Genomic DNA, 27,618 nt, shown 5'->3' on the forward strand with positions numbered 1-27,618 from the left:
TAATGACTTGTACAGCTCAGAATCATTTTATTTCTGAATGGAGGGTTGACTTTGTTTCACTTTGACTTTAGTGGCTAGATGTATGAAGGTAGATAGCTACTTGTTGGCATCTAAAACATCTGTGATTAACAGGCCTAGCATTATAAGACTTGGGCGCAGCAACCAAATGGTTTCATGCAACACCTACTCCAAATGAACAGAAAAAACTATGCTGATAGTTCTCCACCGCTCTGCAGAGAAAAGATTCTGTATTGGGCTGAATGAAGTAGAAGTTTTATCCCGTTAGAGACTGATTTCAGATCGTGGTTTTAAACGAGTTTCCAAATATTTATTTAGCTCCTTATTGTCTCCAGGCTCTTGAGGGTTTTCTATTCGTTCATAGCGAGTCTCAGTTTAACCTGCAGGAGATTGACTCATGTAATGTTTTTTGTGGACAAATAGGAAATAAATTCATGATGAGCTGGGAGAAAATCCACAGTCACAGATGATGAGCTCAAAAAATATGTCTGAAAATGCTAAACCACCCCTTCCATACAAGCCTTCTTGGGAAAACCCTAATTAAGACGATTGCCTTTGCCATAGATGGTCCCTTAGTTTGATTCACTGGTTACTAAACTGCCTGTCAGTTTTCAATAAAGGGATCAGTCATAAACAGATTTGGGTCATGCCAACAGCTGTCCGATTCCTTCTCCTGTGACTGTGTTTGGTTGCGGTTTATAGGTAGCTCGACAGTGCAAACAAAAAGAAAAGATACGGTGATGTTTCTCTCCTGGGAAAAGAATACTTCCACACACCTTGTTTCTTTACAAGCCAAACACATTGAGGTCATTAGTATCTAAAAAGCGTATTTTTCCCATTAGGGAGTGATAGACAGCGACCATTGCCAAACAGATGTGAAAACCACTCACACCCCATACACATTTCCCTCACACCCTGTTCCCCCAACAAGTGGTTTGAGTTCCATGGCTCAAAGCCAGTGCAAGACAGTCGATGTTACTTTGTCCACTTCTCTGTCTTGGATTTGTTGCCTACTGCAGCCTGTTGCCTAGGCTGAAGCACACACACACACACACACACTCACAGCAGCCTCACGGAGTTGATGTACTTTACATCAAGAACAGTGTATGTTAACATACCACTCATCTTACTCACCAGCCCTGTCGACTTGCTCTGCATCTCCTTACACAGGGTACACAGAAGGGGGCCACACGCAAGTCTAGTCACAGCAAATTCACTGATTGAGGTAATCTCTCTCACATTCTGGTTTCTACACACGCACGCATGCACACACAAACACATATTGGTCCCCCTCTACTAGCACGATTGAAAACAGGTGCCCACCACATATCTTGCATTCTTCCAAAATACAAAAGTGGTTTGACCTGAATGGTTTTTTTTTTCTGGAGTGAAAGAAGAGTCCATGTGGATATGTGTGTGTGTGTGTGTGTGTGTGTGTGTGTGTGTGCGTAAACATGGAGGCGTTGGGTTCTGTGCAACATGCTGGTGGGGCAGCTCAGACTTGAGCTATATTGGAACCACATTTCTCCCTCTGCGCAACCCTAACATACAGTGTCAAGTTAACGTCGGGATAAGTCGCAGATACGCCATATGCCACCGCATTTAATAGCTCTCTGTTCATCGACCGTAACAGTATACTGGTCAGGCTTTGACCGATGCGGATGAATGATCAAACTGCACCGAAAGCTGCTCTCAAACTTTTGACTATTTGTTCAAGAATTTTCCGTTTTTAGATGACCTTTCTTCAGTCTCACTGTCTTGCTCTGCAGAGGATCTGGTTAGTGGAGGGACTGTCCCAATGAGAAACAGAAGGCAGGAGTGTTGCTAGATGAGCTAGTGGAGAAAGGAGACTGAAGCTATAATGGAGGCTGATGATAAATACACCACACTTGGGTTTTCTACCAGGGCAGTTTGTTTCCAAATCTTTCATGACTGGTCCTTCTGGTCGTCTGTTACTGCACGTGGTGTGTGTTAAGTATAAATGTGAGGTTGCTTTTCAGCCATCTGGTAAAACCTTAAATACTGTCATCAACAATTGTCCCCAGCATGTTAACTTAAGAATAGTTTGATGGATGTACTGTCTCAGAGCAGCCATTTCCACCATGCTTTCCCTACTGAGTTCACAATGCAGATTTAATGTGTGTATATTTCACTGAACGCTTCAACCAGTGTAATGTGAGTTACTAAAGCTGACAGAGAAAATTACAAGCAATTCGCGCACATGAGGACATTGTTACATGATGTAATTGCGTGCACATAGTTTGTTTTCCACCTCATAATCAATGTTTTTAATGTACAAAGGTTGAAATAAAAAGAAAAAAGACTCCCAATATCTCATAAGTGGGTATGTTTAATCACAATATATTTTAGAAGCTCTGGAAGCTCGTGCATCTTTAGATATGGAAAAACACATTGTATCCATAACCAGGAAATAAGACTCAAAATTAATTTCTCTAAACAGCCCTCTCCCCCTGTCTGCACATGTCTCTCGAGAATTCGGTTTTGATTTGCCTTTTAAAGCGAGCCAGAACTCGAGCATGTGCGTGATTGTGTGTTAATGTGTGTGTACGTGGGCTTGAATGCCCCGGACCCATTTTCATGGGACTAAACATCCAAACTGTCATTTGCTGTGGCAGTAAGCTGCATCTGACATCAAGTCATTACATATTTCTGTACTGAATGAAACCAGAAACAGAAATCGAATTTTTACTGTGCTTGCCATTTGTTCTGCTGAAGAACAAATGAGCAGATGAGGCATTGTTTTCACAAACCATCTGAATTCGAGGTTGATGTTGTAAGGGACGCTTAATTGGAGGCTAGTTCATTTTTTTTTTTCGTGTAATTTCTGCTCCCAGCTAAACCTCAAGAGCTGGATTCAGACAGGAGGCTCAAGTGCTTTGATCAAGGCTGGTGCAAGCGGTAGTTTAGCTGTTCACACCAAATGAGGGGATAACTGTTCATGTATGTACCAGTCAGTGGTGTGCACCGCGCCAAATTGCGTCCTGGCTGGACAGAATAGAAAGTTCACAAAGGAAGTGGGAAGCACGACGCTTCCAAAGGCTGTCTGAACTCAGCTCCTGAATTGCACTGTCTGTCAACTGACTTTAAATAGTTATAGATTTCCTCTTTGAATTGGATCCCTTTATTGAAAATACTTAATTTCTGTTGTAAATAGAAACTCCTGTTTAAAAGAAGACCTTCATTATTAACAGTTCTTACATCAAGGAAGAAACAAATGAGACAAATAATCCCTGATAAAATACATGGTGCTTCAAATTTAAAATGTAAAATTTAGATTGTAGATTCCTACTTTTTTGTCTGCTTTTCAAAATTAAGTGCCAACCTATGAAATGATAGTATAGTTAATAGATCCTTAGTGATGTTTATTCATCTTCCTGACATTTTCTGAGTAAGATATTCACAGCACAGCATTACACATTGCTGCAATGTGTCTTCTTCTCCTCAACCTGCTTTTCATAACGTAAGATAAGTGAAGACATTTTTCAAGCTGAAAACTTTCCAAGGTCCCAAAATCAGGTCTGTCTCATAATAACTAACACTTATAGACATTTCCTTATTTAGTGAGGATATATTATGTTATAATGAATGTGATTCTTTTAGCTTAAAAGTGAAATAAAATATAGCATAGTGCAAAAATACACCTGTTTAGCTGGCAGTAACTCACTAAACGTGCAGTAACAGAGAAATGGGATTTCTTTGTACACGTCAAATGGGTGTCTGGTTCACGTGGGTGGTAAACCAGCAAGCCCTGTTTGTGTGAGTGCATACAGGCCCAGTGTACGTAGACGTATGTGTACATCAGTGTTTGAGGGAATATGCAGAGCTGCAGAAATGAGGCATAGCGCTGACTGATGCTGCCGGCCTCTCTGCTTCACAGAGCTGGATTTTCTATCAGATAGACAGCTTGACAATGTCCAGACCCCACTCTTTCCGCTACACACAAACACACAAAGGCACGCCAACAGATGCACACACAATACACGCAGGCACATGCACACACACATGCAAGCACACAGCTTTCTGGGTTTGTTCTGCTTGTTTCTGGCTGCGCTGTTTGCAAGATAAAAGAGAAGCCTGCAGCTGAGTGAGTACAGTAAAGTCTGACTTCTTACACCGGTCTTTATTGTGTTATGTGTAGTAGAGAATTTTTAAACCTTATGACTGTTTCATTCAGTTCGCTTAAAAACAACAATCTAAAATAATGATCTGTGACTCAAAGACATTATTCACTGTCACTAAGATGTGCACCATTTGTTACAGAATTTAAGGCAATTTCATGTTGGCCTGATAGAATATCTGTCTGTGTTTGTGAAACAGTAGATCATTTGTATTGTTCCCTTTAGGGAGAGAGACGGTCCAGAAACAGTACAGTTTTGCTATTCCGCCCTTAATTTACAATCTATCATATTTATTTCCCTGAATCCAATGACATTGCTCATCATCAGCGTCAAACAGATGGGTTTTTAAGTGGAAACAACAAGATTCATAGTGTCTTAATGTCATTGCTTTCGTCTGACCGTCAAAATGGACAGAATGACAGACGGCCCTCAGATGTTTCCGTCGTTCTTTAAATAATGTGGCTACTACCAGACGTTACTGCAAACTCTAATTTTAATGTCCTCCTTGGGCTAGATGTGTGTGATACAGAAACTATTAGCTATTAACTATATATATATATATATATTCTACTATTAATTATTAATTAATATTTGAAGGAATAGACTGTTCCAATGAAAGTTAATATTCCTGTTTACTTGTTGCTTTGCTTAATATTTTCCAGCGCCTCTTAATAATTCGTAAATACACAATTTAATAGTTCACTACTACTGTACTACTGGATCTCTAACTAGTGATTTTTCTGATTAAATATATTAATTAGCATAATTTATCTAATCTAGCTATGTTAGTCAATATCTCAACATTTCTTTTCAGTTGTATGAATGAAAGACTAAATCATTTTTCAATTAACTAATTGATTAGAAATTTCAGATTAATTCTGATGAATTCTTATCAGTTTTCAGTATTATTATTAAATAAATTTAAAGTTATTTAATTGATGATCCACCTGGTGCTTACATGCACTCAATATATAATGATACAAGAAAGTTTATCCATGAGTTCGTCGGTAGCTAGTGAAGTAATAAAATTCCCCACGTGCAACTACACATTAATTTGACTGTACACGCTGCCCTTTGACCTGCCAGAAGAGAAGCGTTATTTTTAGTAACTCGTTGCATCCCATGATGCCTTTATGATGTGGCCGCAGGCCTACTAGATGTGTCTTGCAGCCAGACTGGTCGCCTTCTGCTCAGATCTCAGGTGAGGAAAAGCCTGGAATCACTCATCTTGACAGCCACATCTGGCGCTACTTTCTCTTTTCTGCTGCCCTCAGCTCTGCTCCTGCAAACAGACACCGCTCAGATTTAGCCATGGAGGGAAGGAGTTATGATAATAACTTTATTGGTGGTTATTAATGAGATTGAGAACAGACAGTTTACTCAGTAGAAATATACTCCCAAAGAGTGCTGTCTGCAATAAAACTATTGTTTCTGCTACCATTTTTTTCTTTTTGTCTGTGTGTGTGTGTTTTCAGGCTTTGTCCTGCCATTGATGGAAAGCAGATTAATGCCAGGTGCAACAAGCAATCCCTCTGTTCTCTCTATTTGCTCTTTGGATTATACATGACCAGTGCTCTATTTGAAATAAAGGCTTCCAGTAAATGCAAAAAACTCCTTTTATCTAAGGCATGACTTAATACGCTTTGCTCTGTATTCAAATTTGTTCTTGTCTTAAGGTCAGACAGTTGTATCTATTTTTACATAGTATTGAAGAACCTTTCAGCAGCTTGACATGCATCCAACAGAATAACCTCACATGCACCCGAGTGTGCTCTTCTTTTGTCTTCTTTCCACATTCGAACAAAGCTATTACTTGGCAAGCTCAGCTGCTTCCAAATTCAGAGTTGAGGGCAAATTTTAGCAGGAACCAGAACGGCACAGTATTCATCTGGTTCCTGTTGAACCTAGGAAGTAAGGGTCGGAGTTCAGGGTAATATTTACGTTAATGGAAGGACTCCAAACAGATTCAGTTTCAAAACAAGAGCCTAAGGTATCCAGGAGCAGCCTGCAGTCGCACGTTAAAATATAAACAAACACTTTTGGCACCCTCACCATATGCCAGCATCTGTAGTAGTCCCTCATCCTTTAGTGCAGAAGGAGAGTGATGTATAATGATGAAGAAGGCAGACATAAACGTCAGCTGCAGGACAGAATCCTGTGCTTGATGCTTTGAGGAGCACATCACCACAGGAGTCCATGATGGGAAAATCCGTCTTTCTGGATTCTCACTGAATATTGCTGAAGATGAAACTTTGCTGTGTACAAATGGATACACAAGACACAGGCATAAAGTTCAGCACCTGGTGAATGACTGCTGATTGCAAAATACATCCCATGTGCAGTTTATACAGAGACATAGTACACACATGCAATACTCGCATGCTATTTATGGCTGGGAAACGTTATCTTCTTTGGTTGAGCTGTTCTGAACGGACAAATCCATTGTTTGTCAAATGATGAGGCATTTTTTGTTTTTACTGCTTGATTTTTGTCACACTTTCTGTATTGGGAACATGCAGAGTGGTTTACAAAACATTTGATATATTTTTATAGTTTAGTTTAAAGCTGAAGTTTTAGAAGGAATCAGGAATGTTATGTATTATATGTACAGATGAAACTTATAAGTGTGCTTCTGCTGCTGGTTAATTTTTTTTATTTTACATAATGTCCACAGCAACACAGTCTCAGTGTACGCATGACTTTACACTGTAATAGCAGTGGTTTTCCATCTTCTCTCTAATGAGATGACTTGAAAACAGAGCCGGTTGCAAATATTCATAGCTGTGGTACAGAAAGCACCGCAGCTCGGGTTTTAGAGCTATGCGCAAGCGTATAGATTGAGAGGGCATGAGTTCCACATGTTTAACATCATGTTCATATTGTCATTTGATTCCAGATGCATAAAAAGAATCAAAGTTACAACTGCTTTGTGGGTTTTTCCCAGCCAGGTCTTTAGACAAACTGTACAACTTTGCCGACTGTGCTGGTCTGCACCTGATTCTGGGGCTCAACGCGTTGCACAGAAACCCTGACAACTCCTGGAACACATCCTCCACCTTGAGCCTCCTGAAGTACAGCGCTGGCAAGAAGTACAACATCTCCTGGGAGTTAGGCAACGGTCAGTACAGCGGCATAACACATACTTCCTGCTATATAATATGAGCGGTCATGATCTTTAGTAAAGAGTTCACAAGTGCGCTTTTCCTCAGCTGCAGGATTTAGAGTTGCCGTTGACACTGATGTACAGTTCTGGTGTAACTCCAGTTTAACTATACTATAAGTAAACATATATTTGGTTTTATTTAGCAGATTTCCCTGTAATCCAAGGTTATAATTTGTAGTTTGCAAAAGTTTTAAATTGTACAAAATAGTTTAGGATCATGGTCCCTCCTAATCTGCTGTCAGATAAATGTAGTGGACTAAAACAATACAACATTTTCCTCTGAAACAGTGGAGTGAAGTCGCATGAAAATAAAATGTACAAGTATCATTGAGGTATATTTAAGTGTGAAGTAAATTAGTTACTTGTCAGGGTACTTCAAAAATAATGCCGCAAAAATGCTTTTGTGTATCAGTTACCACCATACCAAGTGGAGTAAATAGAAACAAATCCGACAGAAATAAATATGTGGTGCAACTTAATTTTGTGTTTGAAACACTGATTGTTAAGGGACAACTCAGGTGGGTTGTTCTGAGAATCTTGGAGGAATCGCAGAAGAGTAAGACAGTGTCCAGTGTCTTCTATCTCTTCATTTAATCCCAGACTGACTCCGTGATGTTGAGATTATGGCTCCGTAGGGGCACTACGGTCTGTTGGAGGACTCCATGTTCTTCCAGCTGAATATACTTCTGTATGACTGTGTGTATGTTTGGGGTCATTCCTCCTAATAGCATTGTGGGACACTTAATAATCTAAACATGTAAAGTCGTGCTATCAATATATATCAGAAAAGTAGAATGGAGGGAGAGGAAAGACTAATTGTCAACATTCAGCCAACTCTTATCTGTTCCCTAAACACTTCCAACATTACACTTAAACTTGACTTTTGCCTGTTCCTTACTGGAAATCTTTATACTCTGAAATATTCAATGAATGTAGTTTATAATTATACATGCCGTTTCTAGTGCACAGTGTCAGTTAAGGGTTTTGCCTTGAAGGAAGGATAACTTCTCTTTCAGGAAGTATATTTTACGGGTTGTAAGTGTACCGTTAGATAGCGATCTGTCCGTGTGAGTCTAGCTGTTCAAGGGTTAACACAAGTGTTTTGTTTCAGTGGTGAAAGGAAGTGTGTCTGTCTGCTGCACATTACTTTATATTTTCATTTAATTTGATATGTAATAAAACTCACAATAGAAACTTTTATTTTAGCCTAAGCCTGAAAGTACCATGCAAAATCCACTGATTGGACCATATGAACAATTTGGTGAGAACCTGAACCGTATCTAAAGTAATCATTTTAAGTAAACCGTCCAGGCAGTGCAGATTCAGCAAGTGAAAGGTGATCCTTTGAAATTTGCTAACAGTATTCTCATAGTTTTCAGGAATACAGCTCAGACACATGTGCACACACAAAAGCATAAGGTTTTATTTTGCAGCACAAAAACAACCTGAGAAATAGCGAGAGTGGTTAAACAGCAGTGGGTCTGCAAAAGTTTAGTTTTCCTCCTTTTTGGGAAACTAGCTCCTTCAGTCTCTTTGTTTTAATGAATCTGCAAGGCCACCCTGTGTGCCTGAAGCATTCCCCTGACACTGAGTCCATCTGTCTGTATTACTGCGAATTGCCCAATTACCTTTTTTTCTACTGGCTGTTGGATACTCGCTAAGAGAGCTAGATCAGACTACAACAACAACAACATTATCTGCCACCTCCCCACTGTTGCTTATATAAACTCTATCTCTCAGACTCACTGTACTGCATCTCCTGTTCCCAGAGCCTAATGCATATCGCAGCATGGTGGGTCGTGCGGTGAACAGCACCCAGTTGGCTCAGGACTACACCAAACTGCGGACCCTGCTGCAGTCCGTGCGCTACTACCACCGAGGTCACCTCTTCGGGCCCAATGCCGGACGACCCCGGAAGAACGCCATCCTGCTGCTGGATGGGTAAGTCTCCAAGTAAAACAATGATTGGTCAGGATTCCACTCCTTGTTAGGCTGTCCTGCTGGTAAAAAAAAAAAAAAGGGGGGGGGGGGAAGGTAGTGGAAAGTATGCCGCAGCAGTTTGAGACTTTTACTCAGCTTTACTGTGTTTAATGCACACACACATACACACACATTGTGGTCGTGTTCAGTGTTTATGGATTTCCACTCTGCAGGTTTCAGGGTCTCAGCTTCAGTTATACCATGTCAGCCTAAATAAAGTGTCATCTGATTGATAACGTGACGGCACACAACCCACCTGCTGGTTTCACGTAGAAGCTGCACTAGTTCTTCCTCTTGACTCTGGTCACTTATTTAACAGCTCTCATACCATTGCAGCCTGTCCCCTTCAGAGACTGCAACAAAACTATTGTTTCATTGTTCAATATTCACTAATTTTAGTCACAGAGTGTTGTAGTTGCAAGGAGGATTTTTCTTGTTTGTGCTTTTAAAATCATTGAGTCTTCTACCTTCAAAAACTGCATTCACAAGCTGTGGTTGTTTGGAAGATGAAAAATAAAACTAATACATATACATAGACAACATAATGTATATAATGTATATATCATGAGATGATGAATCTAGCATATTAACAAGCTGACAAGGAAGGCTTTGTATAAAATAGTTTACAACATCATGATGCACCTTTGACCACAAGCAGACTCATTTTGCAGTGCAGTTACCAATTTACTCATTTGATCATGTCTGTGTTTCCAAGGGCAGTTTAAGACCAGCGACTCTCTACATTAATGCATTAGATACATTTGTTGTGAACTGTTATGATCTCCACGGGAATTTAAATTAATTAAAAACAGGAGTTTTCCTCCTTTCCAAAAAATATGCCGTCCACATGAAAGCGTAAAAGAAATGCCAGTCATGCAGCAAGGTGACCCTAGTCCTTTAGCTATGATGACAAATCCGAATCCTGAAAAAGAGTAATTGTACATTTATGTACAATTACTGCTGGCAAGCTTACCAGAACTTTTTTTGGCCACGTCCAACGTGCGCACAAAATCTCCTCCCATAGAAAAATGAGATACAGTCCCCACTGTGATGTCACAATCCCCAAACTCCCAGCCTACATGTCGGTCCTGACAATAATAACTTTATCCACAAGCCTGATGTTAACAGTAACACTGGATGTGTGCATGCAGGCTACTTGTGGGTGTCACTGTCCGTCTTAGTTTGTTGAAACTAATTTTAGGCATGAAATGCATTCTCAGCTCTTTTAGCCAAACAGATGACCGCATCTCTCAAACATATTCATCACTTACAACAGAGTTACGCCTTTGTGAACTTTTCCGTCCGTGGAAATTTAAACAAACTTTGACACACTAAAATGGGTGCATCAGTGGCCCTGTACAACAAACACAGACTGAAAATCACACCTAGATACACAGATTAGTCAGTGTTGGGAAATCTAAATAAAGTGTGAGCTTAAGGAAAGATGTTTGCTTTTTTTTCCTGGATAAAATATGTTGAGACAAATGGTTGAAAACAAAATGTCTTTGCCAAGAAGTGGATGTTTTCAGAGAAGTTATAGCTGTCGGCAAAAACACATCAAGAAACAGAAAAATAATCATACGTGTGCTTAGATCTGCAGTACATTAGATGTTGATAACGTGTTTTTAAGTGCTACATGGGGAGTTAGCAAACACTGCTGTACATGATTGATGAGTAGAAATGTTAGAGGTGGTCCTATGTACCAACCATAAAACTTAAATGACTACTCTCTCTCCTGGGTGGCTGAGAGGACAGCGCAGTCAGTCCTCAACCAGCCTGTCACAACAGCTTTCTTTTAGGAAATCTTTTTACAGAGACATTTACAAGAGACTGAGATGGGGATTTATACTCCTAGATTTAAGTTGTTGAACAAACAGTGGATAGCAAAATATCGTCCATGAAATGACATTTAATGTGTGCGAAAACACATGAACACTAACAGTTTAATGTCTCAGTATATCTCAGCCTGAATTGCCGGCTCCTCTCACAAATACACACATTTTGACAGGTAGTTGGAAGACATTGGAGAGAGAATAATTTGATACGGGTCTCCAGCCGCTACGCACTTGAACTACTTACATCAGTGAAACCATTAGAAGTCCTCACTGAGTCCTCAGTCCAGATTTACTCCTAAATACAGGTGTGTTTGTGCACACCAGTGTATGTATGTGTACTTTCCAGCTCAGGCTGATGAATGAGCAGTGGCTTGAAACGACAGGGAGGGATGTAGAAGACTAGTGATGAGAAGAGGAGGAGGAGGAGGAGGAGGAGGAGGAGTAAGAGGATGAAGAGTAGAGAGCTGGATGTACCCTTAGGTCAGGGGTGTCACATTTAACTATGGGGCGATGCTTGTGTGTTTGACACAGTTACGAGGAGGTGGCTCTTGTGTTTGACAGCCCAACTACTCTACTGCTCTCAGGAAATAAGATGAATTAGACGCTGAGCTGCTCAACAGTCCAAATATCAGAGCTGCTCAGACTAAACAAGCCAAAGCGGTGAAAGTTGTGTTTCTGTGACATGATGTTTAGAGACACACATTTAGGCACGTCTGGCAAGCTGTTACCCCCAAATATGGAGAGATTTGGATCAGGTAGACCAGGAAACACACACAGATGCAAAAGCTCAGAAGGAGGAAGGCGGATAGCAGTAGGAATTGTGTTTTGGTTGTGTTTGTTTACGGGATGAGTCCATTAAAAGGTAGACTGGGTTAACAACATTTTTTTTCGGGTGCCTAGAGGATGTTTGTGTTTAACTAACTGAAAGCAAACCCTTCAAGCTGCAGAAGCAGCTCCAGAGCTATTTATTGTTTTACAAAACTTATTCTCTCATTTTTTTTATGTATCGTTTTACAATATTGACTGAACAGTGAATGAAAAGAAAAGGTAAACTCAGATTCTAACACATTGCACTGTCTCAGTATAAAGTATTTAATGTTTCACCTACAATCCAGAACAAAATGAGGCTTGCCGACAGCTCACGCCGTTTGTCATCCTCTTGAATATTTTCCAACCCGGCAACCTCAATAGCCAGAGGCAGGCTATTACATTCAAACTCACATTACACTCAGATTAGCACAACAACATCAATTCTTTCTATTGTTGTACACATCTGCCTCCACAAAGATTGAGTAGGGTTAATTTTGCTTTGGGCGATCTGTGCGACACATTTTGCACTTCCTGTTTGAACACGAACCTGCCATGCATCTTGGTGTATTCGTCTTCGCTTTCATTTACCCCGAATAATTTGGGGTAAATGGGGATATGTTGACAGCCTGTGTTACACACTGTCAGCACTAAATGTCCCTGCATTATTGCCACATCAGGCCAAGCTGATTTGTAAAACGTTAGCACAATACGAATGGCCACAATTGTGACATTAGGACAGAAAATGCCAATCAGGATGATATATCTGTGTTTTCCTGACTTTCAGGTTCATGAAGAACGCTGGCTCTGTTGTGGATGCAGTTACGTGGCAACAGTAGGTATTTTACCCTTTTTTTCTATTTTAATATTTCATCCCACAACATGTCTTTTGAGTAGACTACACACGTGTCTAGCCATAAATCTAACAGCACGGGCCCTGATGTGTTTTTGCACCATTATCGCCACACTGTAGCAGCCACTAACAGCCATTATTAACACCGTTACCGAGACAGACTGATGCACAATGTGGAAGAAGTGTGTTTATCCTCCAAATGGAACAACAGGAAAAGGCGCCTGAGAAGAGTGTGTGTGTTAAATTAGTAACACCTGTCATTTGTCTATTGCACATACTGTAGGAATGCATACAAATAGATCAATGGCTTAATCCCCTCCCTCCCATGTTTTACCTCTTTACACGCATATGCCCAGCGTGTGCAAAAAGACACACTTACTGTCACACAAACCTTGCACAACTCATTAGGGTGAAGGTCAGGTCTAATTAGGAGAAATTAGAAGAAACGGAAGGTGGAAGGGCTGTCAGTAAGACTTAGAAAAACACCACCCACACTGTTAAAATCAAACCATATGCTCTGGCTCATTCCCTCCGTCAATTAGCCCGTTTTACGCTACAGGTCCGGATTCCAGTCTAACCAGGCTGCGTGACAGAAACTCTGACCTCTACAAAAGAAGCCAACCTCATAAAAGTGGAGACCACTTATTAACACGTCTACGGTATAGCTTTTACTTCGCTGCAGCTGTCTCAGGTTGTTTTGAATAAGGTGTGCAAGGTAAGAAACGCGGCACTCATTAAGTGCTCTGGAGAGCAATAGGCTTACTGTCTGCGGCTCACGGTCAGAAGTGTTCTCCTGGAGCTCGTGCAGGGGAACCATGTTGGTTATGTTGTAAAATATTTGTGTACCACTAGATCATGAAGCTTTGATGTATGGTTTGGATTATATTGTGACATTTTTTTTCCACAACATTGTAGTTTCCCATTTGCAGCATCTTGTCTTAGTTACAGCTTTTCCGTTTCTGGATTCCCCTGAAAACATTATGTGTTGTCATTCATTCATTCATTCATTCATTCATTCATTCATTCATGTTCTGTAACCGCTTGTCCTGTGAAGGGTCCCGGAAAATGTATTGTCATCCTCCTTTAATCTTTCCGTCTCTTTCTTCCCATATTTCTCCATCTTTCTGCAATGTTAGTCTTTTTCTTCACAGATCTTTTTTAGATCAAATAACCTTGAACTGGTTATTTTCTAAGCAAGTTAAACAGATGATTTACACAGATGATGCAAACAAATGCTCTCACTCACCACTATCAGTTTGCATCTGTGCGGAAGTCTTGGTTTTATTTGTTCAGACATTTCTGCATCTCCACCAGTACAGTGGAGGTGAACAGATTTGTATTTGTGGTGCAGTCAGTTTTCCTTAGCTGTTCAAACTTTAAAACTGTAGTAAAAGCAACATTGGTCCACAATGACATATCTCCACTGATCAAATATTTCTGGTCCCTATTGAATATACATTTTAACTGTGATTCCCTGACGACTTCTCTAGCACTGTGACGAGGTTGACGGTTATAGATAAACATTTACTTCAGTTAAAGACTTAACTACACACAGCCCCTCTAACCTTACTTATAGCGAACTGCCTTACCAACAGGGGCTGCTTCATGGTGAGCGATTTATCCATCCATCCATCCATCCATGGATGGACGGCTGCCAGGTCTGTGAAAATATGAGCAAGAAAGGGGAACGGGACAAATTTACCCTTTTCCACAGGAGTTGCTGTTTAGATGCCCCTGAGCAAAGCACATAATGTGTGCCTAATTGTTCCAGCAGCGGGGTATTAGTTCTACGAACATTTGAGTGTGAAGCAAACAAGCACCCCTCCTGTTAAACTCTGTAATAATGAAAGGTGCGCTTAACAACCCTTGCGTCTGAAAGCGAGCGCTTCTCATACTAATCAGCTTGTCCTTAAAGAAGTATTTTAATTGTTAAAACATTTATTTATTTACACTTTACTATTTGCAGTCACGCTGGCACATTTTAAACAAGCCAGAGAGGCACATTATATACGTGTCTCAGCAGTGGTACCGCCTCCCAGAGAACCTTATGTGCGCCTTATTTATAGCTGGAGAGAAGTTCAAGATTTTTGATCTCCTCTAGTAGGAAAATCACAGAGGGACTGTAAATTTAGCAATGGTGCTTGTGAGGGAAGCTACATATCCTTCAGTCGTTACTAATGATTGATTACCTTCTGGTCCAGATCAAGGAACACATCTACTTACTTTGCTACCCCTCCCTCATCCCAAATTTCTCACCATGCCAGAAGTGCATTCCTGGACGCTCCGTGTACAGTTATTGAAAGTTAACTGTTCTAGGCATCTATATAACTGAATCTGTTTGTTTGTTTGTTTACAAGTAGCTGAGAATCCAAGCTGAGGGTATTCTTCACAATATATGCACAAAGAATGCAGCCATTAATAAGAGTCCTGAGATCATTACCTTATTCAGCGTCAGTGCAAAAGGAACCACTATTCTTACCTTTGTACATTTAACTACAACATTTATAGTATTTCTCCATTTTTGGTACCGATGCTTTTCCACCTCTGTTTCCATTCATCCCCGTCTGATTTTATCACATCTGGGTCTTTAGTCTGCACCGTATTTCTTTGTCAGTACAGTGCAATATAGTTTTGTCAGTGAGCTGTCTTTGATGTGGTTCTGCTGGCACTCACAGCGAGCTGTGTAAAACAAGCTGACCCAGTGGATCTTTGTCTCAAAACACAGTGCTGTTCAGTTTTGCATTTTATTGAATTCTGGTCAGTATCTGGCCAAAGGTTGGACGAACAAAAGAAAAATTCTTGGTTCTGTTTTAGGGGCTTTACTTGTATACCAAGACAATCCTCTTAATCCTGGTTAAATCTGTTGAACAACTATCTTTATATTAATAATCTGGGGCTTTCTGCTTTAATGGAGCACCAAACTTGAGTCTTAAACAAATAAAGTTAATCTTAAATGTATTACCTTTCATAGATTCAGGCCAAAATTCATAGAGCAAAATGTAGCTACATGAATTTGCGAAGTCTTTTTATTCTCTTTCCATATATGAGCTGGAATTTTTCTCCATGAGATCCGGACTGAAGACTTATTGTGTGCTCTCTAGAAAGATGACAGGATAACCAAATAATTTGTGTAAAGCTATGACTTAATCCGTGCATTGTTTACAGTTCGAGGCCAGAAGCTTGGGACTTCTCCAACACTGTGAGAAACATTTCAGTGAGGTTTAAGTTCAGATTGCAACACTCTCCGCCCCCCCCACATGAACTGAATCTGTTCAGCTCTGTTCTCTCAAGTTTTGTTGACACATCTGTCATGTCCCCAGACTTTTCCAAAACAGGTTGAGAAGAGGTTTGACGTTTGTTTTTGAATCTTATGTTCCCCTGGTTTGTTATGATTATACGGTCTTTTTGTCTTCTTCCCTTATTATTGCAATTCTTCCCTGGCATTGTCTGCGTTCTAATTTTGTTGAATTTAAGATTAAGAAATGTTCTGACAAGGATTATCTTAGTAACGCAACTGCCTCAATCATCATAGTTCTTTGGAGATTTTTCCAGTTTTACAAAAAAAAAAAAATTCTCTCAATTGGCACACAGCGTTTGCAGCTTCTAGCCAGACTGAAATGAGCTGATCTGGTATTACAAAATGTCTTGTTTCCAAAATTCAGAAGAGTTGTGAATCGTTTTACCTCTTATGCATGCTATCTTTTGCTATTGCTTACATGCAATGAGTGAATGAGCCAGTTTGTATATTTGCAAATATAGTTTTCTACAATTAAGAGGTTGACGTGATTTTGTAAATGCTGCTAATGAGAAACAAAAGATGATCCTACACCGCCGAATAGGATGTCCATTAAATTCTTTGCACTTAGTATTTACAGCGTTAGCCAGAGGTTAGCGTTTGAAACTGGCTGCCGTCTACTAAAAGTAAACGATAAACGTGAAGCATGTCAGTTCTGGACTAATACAGAAAACTTCCAGTGAGTGGGAGAAGATAGAAAAGACTTGACCATGAAGATCAATTCGCTAACAATCCCAAAAACCAATCTGATTCTGTTTTGACTAATAGCACTTTCAAAATCCCAGATTTCTTCTCAGCTCGGGCTCCAGTAAAGGCACACTTCAGTGTACAGATTGATTAGTTTCAGGAATATACTGTTTAGACACATGCATCCATTTCTTTAGTTTTTCCCTGCACTGCAAATAAGATGTTAAGGTCTCTTCATGACACCTAAAAGATGAACTAGAGAATGTTTGCTCTCTTGGACTCTTGCAGAGGATGTTCGAGAGGATTCCTTTCTTCCCACAGGATGATGCTCCTCGGGATTTTGTCTCTTATCCCAATAAATTCTTCTCTCATCATGCTCTCTTAACATCATCTCACATTTTCGTCTCTCTTTGTGTCTTTATCCCTCATCGCCGCAGATGGATCTCTGCATTGTTCAGTCTCAGTCTGAAATGTCGGTGCTTCCTATTCCCCTCTTATGCAACCCCACATTTTAAAATAGGACTGGATTATCTGCAAACTGAAGTATAACTGAATATGTCAGTGCCTGTTTGTCGCGTCTGTTGCCGAGAATTGGTACAATGTGTACTACATCTTTGAGACTAATGAAAATTACACTTAGTGGTTTCGATTTTTAATGTGGAGCCCGCAATGAGCCACAGCAATAGAGAGTCTGAGGTGGTGTTGTATTTCTGAAGTTGTTTCTTTTCGTTTGGTTTGATGGAAAATGAACCTTAACCTTATATTTTTCAGTTTCTTTTAGCCGTTTGTTGCGTGTTTCTCTCACAGTTTTTTCTCTGCGTTTTTGTTGCAGCTATTACATGGACGGCAGAGTGAAGAAAGCTGAGGACTTCTTAAAAACTCGTCTTTTGGACACGCTGACAGAGCAGATCAATAAAGTCACCAAGGTACGAAAGTTACTCTTAAAATCTCATAATATTCTCAGTTTATACAATAATGGTAGATTGTATGCAGATCTGTTATGTAGAGACGGAATAAGGTTAATTGTGTTACACAAAGGGCACATTTTAGTGGTGATATTCTGGTATTTCTCCATATTAAACACCTTTTATCAGTTTAGATTTACACACCACCTCGAACATGGATATGAAGAAATAATTCATTTTATTCGCAACATATTTTGAGTTTCTTTATTGTTTTCCAAGTTATGGATGTTTTGCCCTCAGATATATTTTCTTGTGATAAATAAGCCACATGTGCAAACCACAAAACTGAGCCCTCTGGGTAAAAGGGTTTTGTCTGCTATGAGGTGATATTATCAACACTCGCTGCTGTGACAAACTTGTTGAGTTTAGAGAGACCAACAGCGCCAATGTGCCTCAGGGGGGAAAAGAAGCAAAATAATAATTCCCAAGAACATAACACATTTCAGATTGAGTGAAATGCAGAAAGACTTGGACTCTTTTGTGCATTGCTACTCTGTCTTTGAGATCAGGTTTTTGTCTTTCTGGTTTGTGCATTACATTACATTACAGTGTTATTTACTATGTGTGTGTGCATACAGTGTGTAAGGAAGGATGACCGATATGTGAAATACTAGGTTGACACAGAAGTTTAAAATAACAATTTGACCAATAGCCAGTATCAGTCATACAAAAATTATATGTAACTTAAATGTAATTAAATGTAAATGTAAAACAAATTAGAAAAGCATACAAATAATTACTAAATAGAAACATAAATAGAAATGTATGAGTCAGACTGCAAATAACCAACACAATATTACGGTACATGATCACTGGCCTCTCCCTCTAGTGAATGTCATCTTATATGCCGATGTATGGCCAATAAATGTCTTAATATACAAACAAAACTTTTTAGGCGTTATTACCTGGAGTACACCTGAAATGAGTGAAAAATTATAAGCTTTTCACGTAGTAGATGCATTTCCATTACTCATTGCAGGTCGTGAACACTCATACTCCTGGTAAGAAGGTGTGGCTGAGTGGACTTGGGCCAGCATGGGCAGGAGGCATCAATAATCTCTCTGACACATACGCTGCCGGCTTTCTGTAAGTGCTGTTGTTTCTTAAGGCATCACCAAGATGTGTTCTATTGAGGAGATGCTATCATATTTATTTATTCCTGGTGCGTTAAGTATTTTTGTGCATCAGCCAAAGTCTTACAGAGCTGCTACTATTTTTGTCTGTGTTTATGTATATTCCAGGTGGGTGAACACGCTGGGGATGGCTGCTGTGCAGGGGATTGATGTAGTCTTGCGTCACTCGTTCTTCGACTATGGATACACACACCTTGTGGACCAGCACTTTAACCCTTTGCCTGTAAGTCTCTATATTTCATTTCACTTTGGAATATTTACAGGTTCTCATTGTCACGGCCTCAATCATAATAACAAGGATCTGACCGGACCAGCCCTTGTTACGCTTTGGACTCTTCTGTACCAGACCCAGTGCCTCTTTCCCGTGGGAGCTATTAGCTGAGATGAAAGGCGTTTAGCGGTGATGAGTGGTTAGACGCGGGGGCGAAATGCCATGTAACCTTAGCCCTTTATCAGTAACTCAGGATAGTGTCAGCGCTCCCCTCAACCCCCCATCATAACTGTGTGCTTCTCTGTGCGGGACAGTCAGCCGGTGAGAGATCTGCAACCTGAGATTCTGATACATGGGCATGTTAGTAAAATAGCCCGCAACACTGTGTGGATCGGCCCAATGTTAAGTTCCAATGTGGTTTTATCAGATTCATGCAGGACCAGTCCACATGTTATTTATACTTGATTGTTCCTGGATAGTATACGAAGTCTTGGCAGTCAAAATATTTTAACGAGGTTCTCTGCAAAATAAATTCTGTTTTTTTTTTTTATTATTTTTTTTTTTTTGTATTTTTGCTTGAATAAAATAGGTTTAAAGGAGTGACAAAATGCTACAATGTGCCAAGTTCATAAAAAAGATGTATTGACTTAATAAAAAATGGCTTTATATTAGGGTGAGGCGGATCAGGGGTGAGGGCCCTTACTCTAATGACATGGACAGTAAATCATTGTTACTACAATAAAGGACAAAAACTGGAGGAATTTATCAAACATTTGTTGTTAATCAGGATGGTTTTGTTCTTGCTTTGAACCAGCTACTAGAATGAGTATTGGCAATCCTGAAGTACCATTTTATTGCTAATCTTATTGGGCTCATGAACTAGTCACATCTGCAGATTTCTCACAGTAATTTTACAATAAGCCCCTCATTAGTCCTGAGAATAATGGTTCCTCTCTTCCTCTTTCTTCTGCCTCACTTCAACGATAGGATATTAAACAATCAAGATGGCTTCATTTTTCTTCCCTCTTCTTCTCCATTATTTTTCTGGGAATGGCGATCTCCCGCTAGGATCACAATGCTTTTAACATGGTTGGATGTCTGAAGGCTGCACCGGCCTACCTGCTGAGAGATATTCACTGCAGGGCCAACCTGTCTTCAACCTGAAATTTATGACCTGGCCCCTTTCTCTATAAGATGACTCCACCATTGGTAAAATCCGGTCAAAGCCCCAAGCCCACAGAATGACTCTACAACTTCATCTTTTACCACACTTATCCCATTACTTCCTTTTCTTTTCTTTCTTTTTTTTAACTTCTATCTTAATCCTTTTTCCTCTTTTGTATTTTTTTCCCCCCTCCACATGTGTCGTCTGTCTCCTTCCAGAGGTGGGTGCTCCTAAACTAAAGTGATTGTCTGAGATTCCTTCTTTGAGGAACAGAAATGTGTCTGTCTGGCATTAAGCAAAGACATATTGCTCCTCAGTGAAAAGAAGAAATAGTATTCACATAAAAAGCAGGGAGATGAGACAGTAGTCGGTGCGTGCAGTTTAGCCTTTATCTAATTTCGATTCGATTTCAATCGAATTGAAATTTAAGCACGCTGAAAAATGCTGAAAAGCTTGTAAACTAGTTTGTGGATCTAGCAATATTAAAAACACTCAGTGCAGGAAAGTGCTTATTCTTATACTTTAAATTTAAGTCATATAGATTAATAAGGACTTATCTGGGCATTTATCTGTCTAATTTAGCTAAAAAATAATTATTATTTGCTTTGTTATCATTCTGTATAACCTAAACCTTTGTGAAGCTGATGTTTTATTGTTTTTTTTTTAATGTTTTTTTTTACATGTTACTGGTTCACTTATCCGCATTTGTCTTTATGTTGATCGGACCTCGAAGTAAGGGTTGTTTATGCAGTTGATGTTTGTATTTCTGTCTATCTATCTAGAGAGGGCAAGTCTGGGGCAAATGAAGACAGAGTGAGGAGACAGGGAGGCAGTTAAACAGGAAAAGAGTCAAAGAGGCAAACAGTCAGCCCGCTGAGGATTTAGGACCCTAACTGAAGTTTCTCGAAAAAAATAAAAATAAAAAAAATATCAGTATTTGGTCTCACCAGTACCCGCTCTGCCTGGGCGTGCATTAAAATATAGAAGTCCATTGGTGCTTTGTGTTTAAAATTTTAAACACAAAGCAAGAGTATAGAATCACCCTGACCAGCGTCCGCGAATAAAACTCCAGACTCGTAGCTGTGCTTTGTTTTGTATGCAATGTAATAATCACGGATCATAGTTCTGGTCATACGTTCATCCATCCGTCCCGCCGGCCGTGGCCAGCACTATACTGTTCTATATTGTGCTCTGCTTCTTCGATGCCTTGGCAGCAAATTAAGTTAAAGCCTGCGTGGAAAAAAGAAGCCCTTAAATGTTGCCATATGCAGGATTGCATGGGAACTTCCTGAGGAACACATGTTGTTCTGGGACTCTCGGAGAGGTGTTGAGTCTGTGTACTCTATAGAGGGAGACCCACTATAGTGGATCATTCAGTGACGATAACAGAAAACAGCAATTCATCATGTAGCATAATATTTTGTAAAAAATGTCACATTTGAGGCTTGCCAATTCTTGACAGGTCAGCGGTTGTTAGATATGAAGTGACATGTTACATGGGACAGTCAGCTCCAATTAAATGTTGAATATCAGTATGCTGGCATATTTGGACTTTTTTGTGGATTTTATAGCTTTTTTTTTAAACAGACTTGCTGCTCTCACTGTTTGAAAAATCTAACCGGTTTCTACAATCACCTCGTGATTTCATGGTTGGATTAAAAACTTGTTCTGAAAAGCGTCACTTTCCACAGAAACTGTTAAAATCTCGCATTTAAAACTTATTTTTCACAACTTTTTGTTTTGATTGTTTTTTTGGTTTGTGTGTTAAATATTATGGTGTTGCCCTTACAGGATTACTGGTTCTCTCTGGTCTTCAAGCGCCTGGTTGGTCCGAGGGTTTTAGCTGTGCGTGTAGCTGGACTGCAGAGGAAGCCCCAGCCAGGACGAGTCATAAGAGACAAGCTACGCATCTATGCTCACTGTACCAGCTACTACAAGTACGTGCCACACATTAACAACCTAGGATTTAGTTTATAACCTGCAGCTTAATTTAATTTGAAGCCGGCAGACGACAATTCACGCATCCTCAAGTGAAGTGGAGCAATACTTGGGAGGGTCCTTGGTGATTTAGACATAAAACTGACAGCTGCTGTTAAGATTTTTTTCAACTTCCGTGTCTTCCTGCAAACACCTGAGGCTCAGTGTCTTGTGGGGAAGAACAAAATCCCCAGTCTGCCCATTCGGCTTCCCATAAATAAGCAGACAGCAGACACCTGCTCATTCACAGCTCAGAGCCTATAAAACTTAACGGGTATCACTTATCAGGTGTGTGGGTTCTGTCTCCCTGCCGTCAAAGAGCCGCTGAAAGGTGTGCTGGGCCTTTATCCCGTCTCGGATTGGCTGGAGGGGGACATTTGAGGGGGAGGGGGAGGGACAATAAGGCAGTCTGTGCTGGGCCTGTTCAAGGTTATCATTTAACCCAGGCCAGCGGCTGTCAGCACCAGGCTAGACTTACGGCCTTACTCTGGACGGGGCTCGTTTACAGGTGGAGCATCTCTTAGAAAAGTAACGGCGCGCTACACACACATGGATTTTTGTTTAAATGGGCGCGAACACAGAAGCCTGAGACCTAATGACATGCGTGGAAATATCTGAAATAGTTTTCGACAAGTGTACTCACTCACTCGCTTGGTAGTATAATTTTGGAGTAAAGACGTAGCCATGGCATGTGGTGCCGTTCAGCTCCACTCAACATACCAGTCCGCCCTGAGCTCATGTGATCAGACAGTGAAGCACTAAAGCAGTTCCTCTCAAATCCAAAGCCACTTCAGTTACCATTATTCCTGCCAGTGTGTGGTTTTACCCAGTCAGTCTTTAAGTGGACAAACCATTGTAGTCCTGGTGGTTTGACTGCACTGTGTTAGACAGCAAAGAGTATAAATGTGTCCAGGCAGTCAGCGGTTTGAACAGTCTTCGCAGATTAGATATTTGACTTTCACTGCCCTTTTGCCCCTTTTAGTGGTTTGTATGGAATTTCTTTCACTTTCCAGCGATGCTCCGACATCAAACAGCATCGACACATGTTTATGTTCCTGGTTTGGATCTCTAAGAACCTCATCATTTGAAAGGCCTGAGAGGTCATTATCTTTTCCTCCATCTCACCATCTGATCTATCACTCTCAACCATGGTCTACATTTCTCAGAAACAAGGCTCCAAGAGTTTAACACAGAGTCGGATTCACCGCCCTCCCAACAACAGCACACTGCTTTCTTTCTCTCGGTGAATATATCGAATATTAGCCGTCTTGCAGGGTTAATGAAATAAATGTCTCACCCTGTGCCCAAAAGAACAAAGGTAAACACTGAACCAAAACCAAGATGGCTTTGAAGATATGAGATTTTGGAGGTTGCATCTGGGAGAGATGTCTATCCGACCGTTTAGCCCTGACCCTGAACACCGAAGCTGACATGTGGTATTCACTACAGCTGTGTTGTCTTTGTCCTCAAACCTGGGTCCTTATTAGATCTTATCGTGTTTGTCTTATCTGTCTCGCTTAGTTATTTACCTTTGGCCAGTATTCCTATCAAGTTGTGTCCCCAGTGCTTTGCTCTAAGGAGAGGGACTCAAACACTGTTGTCTGTGTAACTCAAGAAGTTTTTGCCCTTTGTGTTCACACCCTTCATCTGACCCTTTCCATATTGGATTCTGTACGAGAGAAGCGGATTTTTGCATTAGATTGCCTTTATCGGGATGATAAAACTGAGAAGAGGTTTAATATGGCTCACGCTAAATATAGATGGTGTTTTAGATCATGAAAAAGAGCAAAATGTTGCGCATGCTTTATCTTTCTTTATTAATTTCCTGCTGACCTTTTGATCCAGGCTAGATCAAGGAGCTGGGGATTTATCCTATCACTATATGGGATAAAAATATCAAAGAGTTTCTTCTCTTTGTAGTCATCTTTAATTATAGAGAATTTTATTCAACATGGCAACGTAATATATAATGAACCCCCATTAACAGATGTGGAGAGGAGATGTTTTTATATTGTGCCCTGATAGTCGTATCTGGATGTAAAGAAAAATTAACGTAGCGCGTGTTCGTTATTTTCTTTACGGTATTAGCCACAACTACGTCAGAGGCTCCATAACAATCTACATCATCAACCTGCATCGGTCGCGAAAGAAAATCAAGTTGGCGGGGACGTTACGGAACAAGACCGTCCATCAGTACCTGCTGCAACCCTACGGCACAGATGGACTCAGAGCCAGGTCAGTGTCGCTCCCTTTCTCTGTGTCTCGTACACATGCACACGTACGCGCAAATGCACCCCAGCACCGAGTAATTGTTTTCTGTTCAAACAACGATGCGGTCTTCTTATGGAGTATACTGTTCCATTCATTCACGCTGATCAAACAAGACAAGTACACTGCGGAGAGACCCAGGTTACAACAACTGCCACATGTAACCTGGGTCTTCCAGTCCCGTCAGTGCTTATATAAAACAAACACAACTTTTCCCTCTCATTATGAAAACTTTTTCTTTTTTTTTTTGTAGCAGTTTTCATAAATTATTTTACACAAAGGTCTGAAAGAGATTGAGATTAGGAGTGGGGGGAAAATGAGAAATTTCGAAACATTTTTATGGGTCCAGCCTTTAACAGGGTGTTAAACACTGGCCCTTCAAAGAGCTGCAGTGAACCAATTTAATTTGACCGCAGTGTGTAATTTATGCTGAGCCAGCAAGTTGCGTTAATACTGCGCCGCAAAAGCATGCACGTTTACTCTTACGTGCTTCCATCGCAGTTAGGCATAAAGATTAATACGATAAAGATTAATACAGTTAATTAAAAAACAATCACAGGTTATTAAAAAGACAATGAATTATAATGTTTAACAAATGTTTAACCTGTTTTTTGCTTCCTTTGTCGATAAAGAGCTATAACTCTACAGCAGCCGTTCATTCAGACTGCCGGTTTAAACAGAATTATTCACAGAGCCTTTCACAAAGCTTCAATGTGTTTGCACATCCTACTATAACTATTTTTATATATCCTATAACAGATTTTTTTGTGAAAAGATTTTTCATTTTAAATCCACTCGCATTTTACCTCCTGGGGCTGTTCTCCATGTCACTTTCCCAACTGTGATATATTACACTTTATGTAAGACGGTAATGTAACTCCTATTTCCTTAAAGTGTCCCTTAAAATAAAAAGTTTATGGTTTCAGTCTCATACTCTCTCCTTTAAGCCCCTGGCATGTTATTCTGACTCAGACCTAAGTCCCAAATCCTGGAATAACAGCCTAATGACTCAGGACTGTGTGTGTGTGTCTGTCTTTGTGTTATACGATACCTACATGCTGCCTTAATGGAGGCTCAGGCATGATCCTTCAATAACAGCGTAATGATGGAGGATGTTTTAGGTGTTAGAACAGGATTGCGAGGCAATTAATAGGAGAGCGAGCTAACGATGGGCCTTTTTTTCTTTTTGTTTGGCCTCAAGTGCTTTCCTTTACCACAGGCAGCGCGGGGAGAATTTTATGAAGAACTCAGCACTGCCAGATGTCTATAAATTTGTCAGAGTAGTGGGACTTTTTAAAGCAATCTGACCTGTGTATGTTGAACGACATCGGTTCACTTTGATACATAATTTCTCACTGAGCACAACTTTATTAGAAGTTTTATAAAATTTGAGGTTCATGTAAAAGGCTCCAGACCACTGGCCTTTGTCTCTGTATTGTCGTGCACATAACGACTTCATAAGAAAAAAAAAATAGAGAGTGTTACAGAGCAAATTTAGGACATAATTTATTATGTTACACTTTAAAAGTTACTTATAGTTAATATACTTAAACAGCTCCTTAAATATAAATAAAAAATTGTTTTTATATACACCATAATGTTGGAATAAAGTATTTTTTTACGTCTTCTCATGAAATGATTGTGACATTGGGATTTGTATAAATAGGAATAAAAAGAGTAATGTGTCTGAAAATAAAATTATTAAAACTTTATGGGCAACGGTGTATAACTGAATGCCCTTAAAAACCATCCCTTAGTATGTCTATGCATTTTCAAGCTTGACAAGTTAAAAGAGAAGAAAAAATGCTAATAAATGAAATGATTATCAGTCTCTACAAAAGCCAGACATGTTTACTTAATCTGTTTGTGCAGAGTAAGTAGAGAAATCCTTGCAACAGATTTAGGTTAGCAGCATTTACCAGCCAGACTGCATGTCTTACTATTGAATCTGTCCTTCAGTCCCAAAGTAAAAAAGAAAATAATTGAAAACATTTGTATCTGTTTGCAATAACCCAACACTTTATTTTATTTAGATTTTTGTTGTTGCATATACTACATTATAGCGTCTTATATCTCAAAAGGCAAGTTGCAAAAGGGGTTTTAGGGAACATGACAAATCAGATCTGGTCAAACCAACGGCTTCAGATCGCCTCCGAAAACCTTATTTTAAATGTAATCTTTACTTCCGCGTTGAATATTTTCTCTGCTTTAAGTTTTTCACGTTAACTATTCCAAAAGAGTTGACCCCAAAGCCCTACCAAAGAAATGAGTTTCCACTTGATCCAGATTCCACTCCAAAAGTTACACTGCAGTGCTGTGCTGTTGTTTAGCGCCAATACTGTAACAGCAGCACCCCCAAGTGGACAACTGAGGGAATCAAAACCCTGACTGAAGCTGCATGTTATGATCCAGATCCTTTTGTTGATGAGGTGAAAATCCTTCTCTGTGAAGAACACTGTGTCTCCACCGAGCTAACCCGTCCGATCTTCTCTTCGCAGACATGTCCAGCTGAACGGGGAGAAGCTGCTCATGGTGGACAACGAGACGTTCCCGGAGTTGAAGCCTAAGACGCTGAGGGCTGGACGGACTATAGCTATGCCCCCCATGACAATAGGCTTTTATGTCATCAAAAACATTAATGCATACGCCTGTCGAAGATAACAGTGACCCCTCGCTCCCAAGATACACGTGTGATGTCTACCAAACCACAAACCCTCTCCTGACTTGACTTAGTGGGACTAAGAGTGGACACTTGAATACAGTACAAATCTCTGGTTAGACAACTGTCTCCTCACACTGAAACTGTTATTTCAGTGGCAATACTTTAACCTCTCCGCCACGTATGGAACAAACCCGGTCCTTCGTTGTTCTCTTCTCTCCGTCCCAGCAAAGACTTGCCCAAACACACGTATAAAGGGCTGCACTGAACACTTTCTGTTCACCTTCACCAGCAATTCCTCAAAAGCTACAAGACTTGGATGGACAGAGATGGGGGGGGCCTCTTGTGCCTTAGGTTTTGTAGTTGCAGAAATGCAATATCAAAAAAAGCTCTCGTCCTTTTGTTTGATTAAGCTAAATTTTCTTCTGTTGGATCGTCAAACCTGGAGTTCATTATTTCCGAG

General features: G+C 40.1%; 1 protein-coding gene across 1 annotated transcript in view; it reads left to right on the forward strand.

The window, feature by feature from the left end:
• Window positions 1-27,235, forward strand: part of hpse2 (heparanase 2) — a 47,960-nt gene extending 20,725 nt beyond the window's left edge. Inside the window, exons 4-12 of the mRNA XM_084561428.1 lie at window positions 7,102-7,275; window positions 9,090-9,261; window positions 12,730-12,777; window positions 17,610-17,703; window positions 18,722-18,828; window positions 18,984-19,098; window positions 22,043-22,188; window positions 24,317-24,463; window positions 26,995-27,235. Coding sequence (XP_084417554.1) covers window positions 7,102-7,275; window positions 9,090-9,261; window positions 12,730-12,777; window positions 17,610-17,703; window positions 18,722-18,828; window positions 18,984-19,098; window positions 22,043-22,188; window positions 24,317-24,463; window positions 26,995-27,157 — 1,166 coding nt within the window. The 3' untranslated portion in view covers window positions 27,158-27,235. The remainder of the gene's footprint in view (window positions 1-7,101; window positions 7,276-9,089; window positions 9,262-12,729; window positions 12,778-17,609; window positions 17,704-18,721; window positions 18,829-18,983; window positions 19,099-22,042; window positions 22,189-24,316; window positions 24,464-26,994) is intronic.
• Window positions 27,236-27,618: the final 383 nt, after the last annotated feature.

The sequence above is a fragment of the Chelon labrosus genome (genome assembly GCF_963514085.1).
Source record: "Chelon labrosus genome assembly, chromosome: 15".
Lineage (NCBI taxonomy): Eukaryota > Metazoa > Chordata > Actinopteri > Mugiliformes > Mugilidae > Chelon > Chelon labrosus.